This window comes from Lates calcarifer, linkage group LG1 (assembly GCF_001640805.2).
Source record: "Lates calcarifer isolate ASB-BC8 linkage group LG1, TLL_Latcal_v3, whole genome shotgun sequence".
Lineage (NCBI taxonomy): Eukaryota > Metazoa > Chordata > Actinopteri > Centropomidae > Lates > Lates calcarifer.
In genome coordinates, this window is record NC_066833.1 from 11,205,097 (window position 1) to 11,219,049 (window position 13,953).

At 40.5% G+C, this 13,953-nt stretch overlaps 1 protein-coding gene across 4 annotated transcripts in view; it reads right to left on the reverse strand.

The window, feature by feature from the left end:
* Nucleotides 1-13,953, reverse strand: part of myo1b (myosin IB) — a 58,473-nt gene that overhangs the window by 24,455 nt on the left and 20,065 nt on the right. For all 4 annotated transcript variants that reach the window (XM_018704818.2, XM_051070145.1, XM_051070148.1 and 1 more), the window contains exons 4-7: nt 7,581-7,675; nt 4,728-4,832; nt 3,063-3,109; nt 1,032-1,095 (exon numbers count right to left, since the gene is read on the reverse strand). In XM_018704818.2, the coding sequence (XP_018560334.1) occupies nt 1,032-1,095; nt 3,063-3,109; nt 4,728-4,832; nt 7,581-7,675 (311 nt within the window). The remainder of the gene's footprint in view (nt 1-1,031; nt 1,096-3,062; nt 3,110-4,727; nt 4,833-7,580; nt 7,676-13,953) is intronic.

Here is a 13,953-nt window from a genome sequence, read left to right on the forward strand (position 1 = left end):
CTGAAGCAGTCACATGTCATTGGTTCTTTCTTACAGATGGTCCCTTGTGTTGGACTGACTCAGGCCAATAGACAGAGGTTCATTTGTGTCTTGGCCTTCAGCTCCTCTCTTTGTTTCTGTGACCTCTGGCGGGGAAGCCAGCACAGACAAAACAATGTGAACAGAAGCAAGATCAAATCAAAATAGAGAAATAGAGCTAAGGAGAGAAAGTTGGTATGTTGCAAGATGGCTTTTGTTCAGTCTGAGAGATCTCTGATCAGTCTGAGATTGGTTTCAATCAAGCAAAGATCAGTTTTAAGTGCTTCCATAAAATATGCAACTGTACCTCATCACTTTGAAAATGTGAGCAGCGTCTTAAACAGCTTTTGAAAATTAACAGCAGAAAAAAGAAAACAGAGCTAATGTAGCTCACTTTAAGAAGACATGTAAACTGCTTAGGTGGCACAAAGTATTAGACAGTTGGTTTTCATGTTGTGGTTAACCAGTGTATCCATTTTCATTTTGATTATATTGCATATATATACCTTCCTTCAGTCTGACTCTCTGCAGAGAGGCTAATGGAAGAGGGATCCCTCCTCTTTAGCTCTTACTAAGATTTCTTCCTCTTTTTTCCCTGTTAAGGGGAAGCTCTTCCTTATCTGAATTCAGGGTCTGGGGACAGAGGTGTCATATACTGTACAGATTGTAAAGTCCTTTGAGCAATTGTGCTTTGTGATTTACATGTAAATGACATTAGCTAATAAGTATTGATATTTAATGATATAGTTATAGTCAGTATATTTTTTCATTGTATGATGATCTTGAGTGTATTATTTTTTGTTTATTTTTCTTATATGTGATAGCAGTTCAAGTGATACTGCTTGACATCATGTTTAATCGATTAACTGTGCTGGAACATTATTTGATGAAGAATGTCAAGACGAAGAAGAACAAGTTTGAATAATGTGAGATTAGGCAGGAAATATATAAATATGTAATTATAGAGGGATACATAATTATTTTGAAAGCATTTTCATTTCAATACTACTCACAGTTGCTGATGACTCCACCCAGAGGATCTCCTTTGAAGTCAAACTCTATGTCCATGTACTTTCCCTGTGGATAAGAGCACAGTACAACTGAAATTATACTGTATATTCTGATATACTCTGATATATACTCTCTCTTGTTGCTGCTGTCTTTGCTTTGAACATGCTTTATGAAACAGCGTACAGCATATTGCCATGCAAAGATCACTACAATGAGCTGGGTCTCAAACCCAGCTCATGAATTCTGTTCACTTCACAGTGAGGATTTCTGTACAAACCTATTCAAGTTACAACTAGAGCTCGAGCAGCCAGTCATAAACACGACTGCCATGAAATAACTGGTCTCCGTGGAGGGAAAGCCCCCACCCTGCTTATTTCTTTCTACTGGAAGCCTAAAACAAACCATTTCAGGCCTCCTCTCCTCCTTCTGTCTGAAACTTGGAAGTTAGAACAGAGAGTCCTGTGTGTTTGATTTTTTTTTCTTCTTCTGATGTATTAATAGCAGACAGGTCCTAAGGGAAGGCCAAGCTCTACTGGTGAGTGGGCACCAGCCAAACTCAATAAGCCTGCTGCACTCAGCAAAATGAAGTGATAGTTTGATTCATAGTTTACTGATAAACTGATGGAGCTCTGATGAACTGGTATCTAGTGGGGAGGCCTGTGGTCCTCATCTAGAGGTTTATGCCAAGGTTACCTAAATATAAACAGATCAGGGGCCTAATCCTTTATAATACTCCCTCCAACAACAAGTCCAAGCACTGGCATGTGTTTGCAATGTAGGTAGAAGATTGAATATAGTGGGAAATCTAAAACTGGGACAGGAAAAGTACTTTGGCAGGTAGCCCGCTAGCTGGAACAACCAGTTTCCAATAGAGTGTAACCATGAACCATTCAGACAAGAAAAAACACACCCCTTCTGTCTTGTGGCATCACGTCAGGGATATACTGGAAGTTCTTCAGATAAACTCACTCAACAAACATAATAATATAAACACAAGTGGTGGTGTGATAGGGGTGATCTGGTGTAATTTCATGTCATAGGGTGGAAACTGAAGCAGGCTGCTGCAAGACGTGTGAGAATGCCTTTTTGGGAAAACAAAACTGAAACACACCCGTCTCTTTTCATACTGCCACAGCCATGAAATTAACACATTTTCTTGATTTGTGTCTGTACAAAAAGTGACGTAGACACCGAATCATTCTTGTGATGATATCCAGCTTCCTCACTCTAAAACCAGCACATGTCATGAGAGCAATCTATCTCCTTGTGCAATTTTGTTACACTGAGAGATGAGTTGGAAAAAAAAAACCTTTGCAAGGGACAAAGTGAAGGCCAGTGTGTTTGGTCTGCAGTTGTATTTATCGCAGTCACGTAGCTGATGAACAGCAGTATAGGTCAAAGGCCTTGTAATGTCTGCTGTATGTAAAGAGCATTTACAGAGGCCATTTAACATGTGTAATATATGAAGTGTGCAAGGTCTGCTGTGATAGACAGCGCAGGGGCTAGTATACTGCACCGACGCAATAAAAGCCTTCAAATCACATGGCAAAGTACATGATAAAAGCCCTGAACCTAGGTTTCCAGTTACTACTGACATGATGATTCTGTTTCCTGTTTTTTCCACTTGTGCTTGACATCACAATGTTTCCATGAAACACCACCAACATGCATCATTTATCAAGGGCATGTGTCTGCATGAAACATCAGCCCTGATATCATGTGAGCGTCATTCAGATCTTTGATTAAACTATCAACCTGTTACAAGGACTGTTGTGCATTTAACTCAAACAGCAGCACTTGTGTTTGATTGGTATCTAAATTAAAAAAAGGAGGGGTTGATCAATTCACAGCGTAAGGAAATGAGAAATAATATAGAGAGAGATATAAAATGTAGGGAGTTGAGAAACACAGGGATGCTTATTTTGATAGAAAACAATACCAGATTAAACAAAAGCCTGAACACAAATGTCCAAACAGTGCATAGTAATCAGCAAATATCACTAATATTTATTAATACTGAGGAGGATACTTACAAATCTGGATGAGTTATCATTCCTCACTGTTTTGGCATTTCCAAAAGCTGAAAAGGGAGGAAAAGACAAGAAGAAAACAGTGCAAACAATGCATCATTTATGCCTCTGAACTCCATCTAATATAAAGTTATAGCCAGTATATTAAAGACAGACAAATGCCTATTTGCAAATATTGCAAACCTTATTAATGATCCTTAACATTGTGCCCTCCCTTCAACTAGCTGTCAATCATATAGGGGCTGGATGTCAAAGCCATTTGTACTGATGAAGCTCCATAATTCTGTATGGATTAAGCAAAGCACCAGGGCTTTCCAGGCTTAGGAAGGGCTAAACCTTGCTGTCACGCCACATTCAAATCAAAGTGCTTCAATATGTGCCTGTGCTTATAAATAAACAATAACAAACGTGGTGCTCAAACACAGTGTTGTGAGGTACGAATGTTTATGTGTGACCATGGTTAATATTCACAAGCATGGGGATGTGTACAGTTGGGCTTGTGTTATGTGCATAAGAGAGCAGTTTAAAACAGTCCTCTCCAATCGATGGCACTTTTCATTTGCTTCTAACCACATTTCTACATTAAAATGCTATTAATGTGTCATGCATCACAGTGCTATTAGCCTAACTGCTTAATTGCTGATAACAGCTGATTAATGTGTGTTTAAGTCTATGATTAATGTGAATGTGTGGGCTGCTAGTCTGGTACAACGGCAGCTGCAGGGCAAGGAAGACAGAATAAGAGAGCCAGAGAAAGATAAAGAGTGAAAGGGAAAGGGGAATCAGAGCAAGGAATGAAAAGAAATAGAGGGTGACAAAGAATGAAACCAATAAGGATTCTGAAAGAAAGAAAAGCAGAGAGTCACAGAGAGCAAGCATGACACAGATACATTGTGTGTAGCAGAATAACTGTGCTTCCCTCTCCCTCCTTTTCAGCATTAGGGCAATTAGATCGGCAGGAGTTAAACTCTTGCAGATGTGCAGGGTCTCTGCAGCGCCTCAACCCGGGCATACAGCCTCATCATTCATGGGCATTTCCTGTCCACTGCCTCCAATTAAAATACAGCTGTTCCTGTGCCAGCAGTGAGATGTAGGAATGAGACAGTATGTGTATGTGTGTGTGTGTGTGTGATGTGTGTGTGTGTGGTGTACAGGAGGTTAGCTAAGGAAATAAAAATAAAATATTATTCAGTATTCATAAAACTATTTTACTGATCAGTTCCCTGTCTGTGACAGCACATTTTCCATGTTAATGTGTTTGTCACTGTCTATATATCTAAAAGTTATGTTTTTATGTTATGCAGTGCTGTGGATTAGTGTGTTGGATAACTAATTACCTGGAGTTTTACAGTGACTAGATGTATTTTTCCTGTCACTACGTCTTCAGAAACCAAGCAAAAATATAAAAGATTATCACAACATCCAACAACTAACTAGTGGTTACACACAGTGGCTAACAGGTCAGGTAGGCGGCAAATATACATAATTTGTTTTTTTCCAAATTTTGTCAGAAGTACTTTGTTTTTCTCAGCTGTTTTCTGAAGAGCCTTTAAATTGGAACAGTCCGGTCAACCCGTTAACACAGTAACACAGTCTCCAAAGGTGAACTTCAGACGATCCAGCCCCTGAACTGGGGTGCAGCTTGAGCCTGTGTGGCGCTTCACTCACCCTCCAGCACGGGATTGGACTGCAGCAGCTGTTCCTTGACTTTATTCACCTCCTGGCCCTTCCCACACACCGCTGCCACATATGACATCACCAGCTTACTGGCCTCTGGAACACACACACACACACACACACACAGATAAATATGAGGTCAAACCCTTTGCCAGACATGACTGACGAACAAATGTGACATGCCCACTCATTTCACCATACCCCATAAAATCCCCCTTACATCATTCCCCCGGACACCCATCAGGACAGGGTGTGATCATTCATTAGTCTGGGGTACAGGGCAGAGGAGGAGGCCCCATTATAGAAACCCTCTTTTTTAACTGATGACTATTATTGCATCATGTTATCATCATTCAGACTACTGATTTCACTGGGAACCAAGGGGATGAACTGGAGAAACTTTTATTTGGATCTACAGAGATGATCTCTCATGTCAGAGGCTGATTTAAGATGGTCTGAGAGAGTGTGTTGTGAGTGAAGCATGTTCCCAAAAATAATTTTCTGCATGAGGAACGTGACATGGGCTCAAAAGGCATCTTGTACTGTCTGGAACAAGTGAAATGCCTTGTAGGACGACTGCTGGCATCAGAATCATCCCTCCTGTCTTGTGAAATGACAGTGACCCAGAACTGATGATGTGTATGATGTGCCAAGGGAGGATAGAGAGGAGCTTGACAGTAGTTGCTGGTACAGACTGCTGATGAGTCTGGTGTACAAACAGCTCCAGACATGCTCATACATTTTGCTAAGGTGAAAAAATGCAGAGATCAAGAGTCACGACTTTGCTGAGTAACAAGGTACGCACTGCTTCATCTTCACATTTTTATCTTGCAGGGTGGAAAAATAAACTTCCTCAGTCATCTCTCGCAGACAATAAAACTATGTTATGTCTCCTGTGCGCTATGCTGGCATCTGATAATGATATTGGTCACAGCTCCTCGCTCCTATAGAAGCCACAGCATAAGAGAGGCACGAGAAAAACCCCAGCCAGACACGAATGTCAATGACCCATATCGATGGGGAAGGCACGTTTCTGATGGCCTTATTCCACCTCAGAGCTCCAAGGCCAATGAGATTACTGAAATCCAAATTTATCTCCTCGACTTGGCTGAACAGCTTCTTGGAGTGGGTTTGTTTAATATCCATGAGTGGTGGAGAATACCCAAATAAAAGCTAGGCCGTCATGCAAAACACGATCTGTCCTGACACTGTACTGTGCTTTCCATTGCTTTGTCCCAGGTCTGATTTAATGCTGTATCACTGCATTTCACTGTTCAAATGCCACCCAAAGCCCAAAACCATTAACAGCTTGATAACAAAAAGTCATATTATCAATAAAGGCAATGATTAAGGGATCAGTGCTGCAACACAGCTGTGTTACTACTCATGAAACAACCGTTTCATTCAAATGAATGTAAGGAGGGAAAGCCAAATACTCATAACTCTGATGGAATATTGTATGAATGAACATTTCAAATGGATCAATCCTGATGTCTAAATAACTGATATGTAAGGCTGTACCAAAAATACAAAAACTTTTGAAAATATATTTCTTGGGAAAAAACACTCAGTAACTTTTTGTCATATGATATTTAAGACTTTAGTAAAATATTGCAACAGAGAGATAATGCTGTAACAGTTATCCTTAATTATAATTATTTTTTCCCATACTGCCTACCCTTTGATTAAACCCACATGGTGAGTTTTAATTTGAACCAAATGGACTCTATGATTAGGAATCACTTCCACACTTGAGTCAAAGACATGCAAGTGTGGCAGATTACAATTTGCTGAGTTTGAAGTTGACAGTGAAATCCCCACCAACATCAAATGTTTCTGGAGAGGACTCTTAACAAGAAAAAAAAGAAAAGAAAGAAAACATTCATTTAACAGTTATCACAGCTGAAATGATGCAAGTCAATTGCTATAATGGGAACAGTTTTTCAAAAACTCAACTGAGTGTGAATGTATATCTGTCTCTGGTGGATATGTTGAGTAGATTGGGACTACTCTCCCTCAGTTTGTGCTCTGCCAACTCAATATGGCTTTTACCTGTGATATGGCACTGCCAACAGAGACCAGGAAATTTCATTCCTCTTGGATTTCTGTAAGGTATGTGAAACTGCTCCAAAACATGGCCACACAATTATAAAAACCAACAGAAATAAAAGTACCACTGGTGTAAACACAGCTGCCTCTAATGCCTCATTTAGTATTTCTAGTTCAGCACATAGTCTAACAATTTCTAAGTTTCCCAACTGGTGAGTGTGAATGTTGACTGTAGGCAGGGAGTGTCATCAAACCAGGACACCATCTGTCTACTTTAATTTGTCTACCTCTATCACTTCACATGCATAAAAGGCTATCATGTACAGGTCATCACAGTTACTGTCATGTTTCATGTACCACCATGATGTTCTCATAACAAAACTGCCATCAAGCTGCCTTTTAAGGTTTATCTGATCTAAATCTGCGCTGTGGCTTTAAACATAACAACCTTAATCTTACAGTGGCCTTTAGACATACGTTTTGACTACACTTTGAACAAAGCACTACAAACAAGAAGCAGAGCAGAGCAGGCAAAAAGGTGCATTTTAGCCCTCCAGGGATAGACTGGCTAACTACTGAGCACCTTCTTTGTTAAGATACTGTTCTTTAAAAAGTGGTTTTTTTTCTTTAGCCTTTGATAAAGGAAACTTTACTTTTTCATATTCATGCCTGGGATGGATATGAATGTGTGATGTTGGACTGCAGTAAATGGCCTGACACTGCACCTTGAATTTTCCCTGGAATCAAAATAATGTTAATAATGTTAAATTATAAAAAGAGTATTTGGCCACTTACCAGTTTTCCCAGCCCCGCTCTCCCCTGTGATGAGGATGCACTGGTCCTTGTCCTGGTCCCTCAGTGAACGGTAGGCCTCATCTGCCAAAGCATAGCTGGAAGACAAACAACACAAAGGCATGAGCCCTCACGTCACAATTACTTTCCCCTCAGCTTTCATAATACCCTTAATTTCAGGTGTCTTCCAGGATGTTCTGGGGAGCTGTAGAGGTACTTGGATAAAATAAGTTCAAAGAAATGGTACACTTTTGTGTCAGGCTACATGGCGTCTACCCTAATCAACAGCATGTGGCTTTATTAGAAATTAGGTCGCATCTGTGAGACAGCCACAGAACTGGAGTGATTTAGCTTTATTTAGCAACACTGACTGGTTCGTGTTTGGGATTTGGCTTTGATAACTGACTATTTCCTGCTCCTTTTCCTAAACTTAACTACTACACTAATGTTGCTGTCTAAATGCAAAAAGCAGTTACATGCTTAGAAGCCAGTGGTTTCTCATGTAAACTAATTGTACTCTGGCAGGTGTTTGAATAATGTAATTAGTCAGTGAAGATGTAAAAAAAAACGTAGTGAATTAGTGATAAAAGGGGAGTGCCTGTTATAAAATGAAGCCTATTGTCACACATTCCAGGACAGTTATACAATGGGAAAGTGGGACTGATTATTGCAGTTTCACCCCCACTGAATTCCAGAACAATATATGATTTGTTCTCTTTATGGAGACAATCCCTTATGATGGTTTGAGACAAGGGTGTGGATGCTGTGAGGGCCGTATCACTATGACAGCTTTTTATCTTGTGTGGTGCAGTTGTCTGTAATTTTAATGTGATATGCCTATAAAGAAGAAACACTACAGGGTGAGGCTACACCAATACCATTTTACAGCTTCTATTTGGCAAGCAAACAGTCACGTATGGTGCTGCAGGAACGTGTTCCAACTTTCTCCTCCAGCAGGACACGAGACTGCAAATTAGCCTGCAAGGTCTCCCGTCCCCCCCGTACTTTCATTACTCTGGAATTTTTTCCAAAGCCACGTCTGGTAATAGCTATGATTGTGGGGGGAAATGTTGCATGTAGAGTCCCCCTTTTTTTCCTTATCACACACTCAAAATGTCTTTGCTGTTGAGAAGTTCAGTGAGTTAGTTTGAGACAAGGTGCAGTGGATATATTTTCATCTAAGACCTCCTTGTTGGGCTCGTTGAGTCTGTCTGCACTGAGTGGACCATTATAGGAGGGACGGTAAACAAGACTAAAAGGAAACATAACTGTTCAGAAAACGTAGTTTCAAGCCAATAGCAAAAGGATGTTCTCACCCTGCTGAAGTGGCCCTGAGCAAGATGATGAACAGCAGCTCTACAGGTTTGTTACGTAGTAATTCAACTCAATGACTGTGACTTTGAAACCATCAAGTTCTTGATCTAGCGCTTAAATATCAAGCTACTCAACTCAGCTTTAAGTTTTGCTTCACAGAATACAAGGTAAATATGGCTTGAGGTAATTTTGGAGGAATGTATCAAAATAGTCTCTCCCCGGTGTCTAATTTTAGTCTCCCAGGTCTGAGTAATATCATTAATCAAGTATTTATATGCACTAAGTATACCAGACGTGAATGCAGGAAGGAATTTATGACATTCACAGATTCTGACAGGAATTTTCGTACAGCTCTACCTAGGTCTACACTGGGATAGATAACTCTAAGCATGGTTGGTGATGTTTCATTTACTTGAAAAGGCAAAGCTGTTGTCAGTTTCAAAAACACTGCACATCAAAACATTGTATAGCAGCAACCAGCAGGCTATAAAACTGGTTAGACAGGGTTCAAAGTGATTTCTAAGGGAGATGTTCAGCCTGCAAAGCAGTATGCTGAAGGGTTATGCAGCATCATAATTTCTTTATTATATACTCAGACTTTCATAAATACACCAAGACATGGAAAAATAAACTAATGTCTAAAAATGTCTAAATCTAATTTCTGGTACAGCTACAAATGTATTAGTGGAGCCTGTGTGGCGAGGACCAGAAGTGGGAGCATATAATCATATGCTGAACTAACACTGACCTCCAATTTGAAAAGTAGCTGATTGCTTATAAGAATCCATGACAGAGAGCGGGAAGAAATGGACAGCCAGATGAAGGCATTCCAGGCCACAACGCAAAGTTAAAGCTCAGGCAGGCTAATGGATCTTAGGGTTCTGCACCATCACACATCGTTTTGGACAAGAGCCCAAGTAGTCCCACCATCAGCACTTTCCCTCGACAGCCCTGAGTGTGAGCCTGCGACCAACAAAACCTGGAGTAAAGGGGTGGAGCAATGCCCCAGCAAAATGCACAGGTGAGGTCTGCTAACTAATGTTAATATGGATGCATATTGCATATTGAATGCAGGTCTCAAAAGGTAAAACAAATAAATACAATCTCTTTTGCAAATGTTTATGCGGAAAAAAAGCACTTTAAAAACACTTCACGAGAAGCCTTTAATGTTAAATTTCTGATGTCCTCAGTTATGTCATTTTTTTCCTCTGTCCAACCAAGCACAAGTTTCTCACTCATTCTCCACCCCCAAATCTCTGATCACAGCCCAACCCTCACCCTCTCCCCTGCACCACTTTTGTATGGATGAGACTTGCCACAGGATATTACGTCATTGCTGAAAAGGGCAGCACAGCGCAGCAGATGTCTGCTTTGTGAAAACACTCCTATTGCCTGACCTGATCCTGACAATGAGCAAACCATCACACAATTATCTCGTCCCCAGAGGAGGCCGGCATGGGGATTGTACCAGGAGGAGGCAAGGGGTGGAAAATAGGAGAGGGAGGTCCTTTGCCAGGAACCTCTCCCATTGAGACAGACAGACAGAGAGACACAGACACACACACACACACACACACAGCAGGTCATATGAATATGAATAGCATAATCACAATATGAATGGAGGTCAGCAAATGTGAGAGGCCACACCTAAAACTGTGCAAGTGTAGATGATATGCATGTGTTTAAATCTTAAAATTATAAGAGAGCCATGTCCAAACTTACTTCACACAAGAAACTAATCTGTATTTTTACTTCTTTATTTTACTTTACTTCTTTATTTTACTTCTATATTTGTATTTTTGCTTCTGTGTGGACATACATAATTAGAAATGATAATTTGTTGGCTATAACATTATGTGATCATTGGGACCATGAAAGCAGTGTGAACAGCAACTGAATACACCACTTCACAAATGTGGAAGTCAAATTGATGAAGAAGCACCAAGGTCACCATCAAAGGCAGAGGAAGCAGTGAGTGAGGCACCAAAATCCCAAAGGCCTCCCTGATCAGTGTGTGGTGCTGGGTGTGTGAGGGTTAGGTTGGGATAAGGCCTTGGACTGTAAGTGCTGCTTGGAACCTCCCCTTCACATCTGCCTGCAGGCTGTAATTTGGACTTGCACGTGGCAGCGGTGAACACAAAGCCACACTGGCATGAGGTAAGCAGTAGAAAATAGTCTAGTCAGTTCTTTTTACTACCAACCGCTGGTAACTGGGGCACATGAAGGGATGATGGGCTTGCAGTGTGTGACCTGAATCTTAAAATGGTGGAGTACTTTGAGGGCAGATTCAGCACACTTTAAAGTCGTGATTTGTAGATAATAATGAAGCTGTAATGTATGGGCTGGAGCACAGCCCACCCAGGTCCTGGCAGATGACAGGCTTTTTGCAAATAAAATGGATAACCCCTATTCACCACTATGATGCTAAATTTAACTATGTCTCTGTATGCATTTGGGGGGCAGTACAGTAGCCTGTGATCTCAGCGTGATCTGGCTCCTCCAAAGGCCTCAGGAAATCCGCCTAGCTCTGATGGAGCAGCCAAGGAAGCAACGTTTTCCTGATGTCTTATGACCATGTGGGAGAGTGGGTGGTTGGTGCAATAATCACACACACACACACACACACACACACACACACACACACCACACACACACACACACACACACACACACACATTCTGGTGGCTGTAAAACAGGTGGTAAGGAGTAAGGAGAAGATCAGCACACAGGGGAACAATCTAACAAATAAGACACAAGATCATGGTACCGGTTTTACATTCAAAAGAGCATTCTCAATGTGCAACTTACAAGGTGTAATAAAGAATATCTCTAAATCTCTAAATTAAAAGCTCAGAGTGAAGAACTGCTGCCACAGATCTCTAATTTATTCCCTAGAGGTTGTCTGTTAAATTACTCATTGATACTCCTCCATTCATACATCAAACTTTGAGGGGGTCCAGGGCTTTAATTTACTTTACTGCACAGCAATTTAGTGTTCCACAGCAGGGGAAAACACAGGTCCAAGTTGTTTGTCTGATCCCTGGAAAAGCAGGAAATAAGCATGCTGAGTAAGGTAGCATAACATCCTCATAGCAGTTTTCAAACAAAGACTCCTCAGAGCCTTGTGAATCTGAATGCAGCATGTTAAAAAAAAGAACATTCAAATGACTCATTCTCATAGGTATTATGGAGTGGACTGAATTGTCTGATCCATGAGATTCCATACAAAGAGAAATGACAGGGGCCAAAAATGATTTCATACATCCTTGTGTCTTTTGCTACAGGACATAGAAAAACACACTTAAAGGATTTTTTTTTTACATAGCCACATGTGCACAGCCACAGACAGGATAATGGAAACACAGGAGCAAGATGCCTTTTTATAGCTCCAAAAGTACCAGCTCTGTCAGGTTTGAAGACTTCCTCTCTTCATCCTGCTCTATGTGTCTTGGCCTTCCAGGGTTTCTGGTTACTAAAAGCTTGAAGGTCTAGCTATGTAAAACACATCTTAACACTGGAGTACTAATCAACTAATCATAAGGGAAACAATTTTGCATGAAACAAACTGCATAAAAGTTTATCCTTAAATGAGAGCTCAATGCTGAAACAAAAAGAGTTGAGAAAGAAACTCTTTGACTCTAAAGACTGGCACCAAATCTTGATATCTTCAATGTTTGAGCCTTACATTGGCATCACAACAACCCCTGTGCATACATTCACACACAAAGGCTGCATAGAAATAAACAATTATGTCTAATTTGGGACAAGATCACATGGCATGTCTGCAAAGCAGGAAAGGCCTCAGGGTAACCATGCGACCCACTGAGCCCATTCAGACAACATACAGAGTCATTGTGGGTCTGACTGATAGTGTAATGTCAGTCTCACATCAGCACCACACTGGTGACTGACATCTTCTGCTCCACACAAGCAAAAATGAGGAAGCCACAGACAGTTTTAGAAGGAGGGAATAAAACTGTCACAAAGTTCTTTTTCCAGAGCAAAGTTAAACTGTTCACAATGAAATATTACAGAGCAAAGGGAAGAGAGAAATGACACTGGCTTATAAATGATGGGTTGATATAACAATTGTAAGTTGGCTGAATACAAGTGATTTTCAGAGTTGTACAGTGCATCATAAATGACCACTTAAAACACTGCATGTAACTCAGATACAAGCAAGTTCAAAGTCTCTGACTCGCAACTGGGTTAATGCAGGAGCAAATCAAAGTACTGACATCACACAGGGATTCCAGCAGGAAACCACCTCCAACAAAAAAATGACTGCACTTCACAGAAAAAACTGCAGAGAAACATTTCTATAGCCAACTGAATCCCAAATCCACACAAATCACCTTCAGATCTGTTTGACAGCTTGTTTGATTTCACGTGACCAATCACATGCTGCCCCTAAATAACTGCACAACAGCCACAGAGAGCAGCACCACAGTAATACAACAGCAGCACTCCATCACTACATGGCCCTGGTTCATAAACAAACTATTATTTTTAATGTTAAAGATATAAGGTCCCATGGTGGAATAATGTATCATAATGTAATATTTTACACAGTTTATATGAGTCTTATCTATTTGCCTCCACTTTGGTATGCCTCTCACAGGTTGTTATGCAAGCTGTGGACACAGATAAAAAGCTCAATACCCATTGTTCTGAGTATGAATAGAAAGTATTTACAATGGTTTTTGGACAGTCACAGACAAAAGAAAATCTATAAAATGAAATCTCATGCTCACAGAAGCAATAAATGACAGTGCATGTGATGTTTAATCAGTCAGGTAGATGCATTATCTCTGAAACAATGGAGGTTTTCATAACCGTTCTCTATTAATGATTGACACTGGGCTTAGTAATTCCAGATGCAGCGACCAAAGAGTTTGCACAGTATGAGAAATTCAATGTACACAAATGACATAACCACTACAGTATTAACTAACTATTTTCTTATGAAGTATTAAGGCCCTCTGACAACTACAAGCCTGTTTTCTAACATATATACAACATTATCACATATGTTCTGTTTCTGGCATCTTGCCTTTTATTC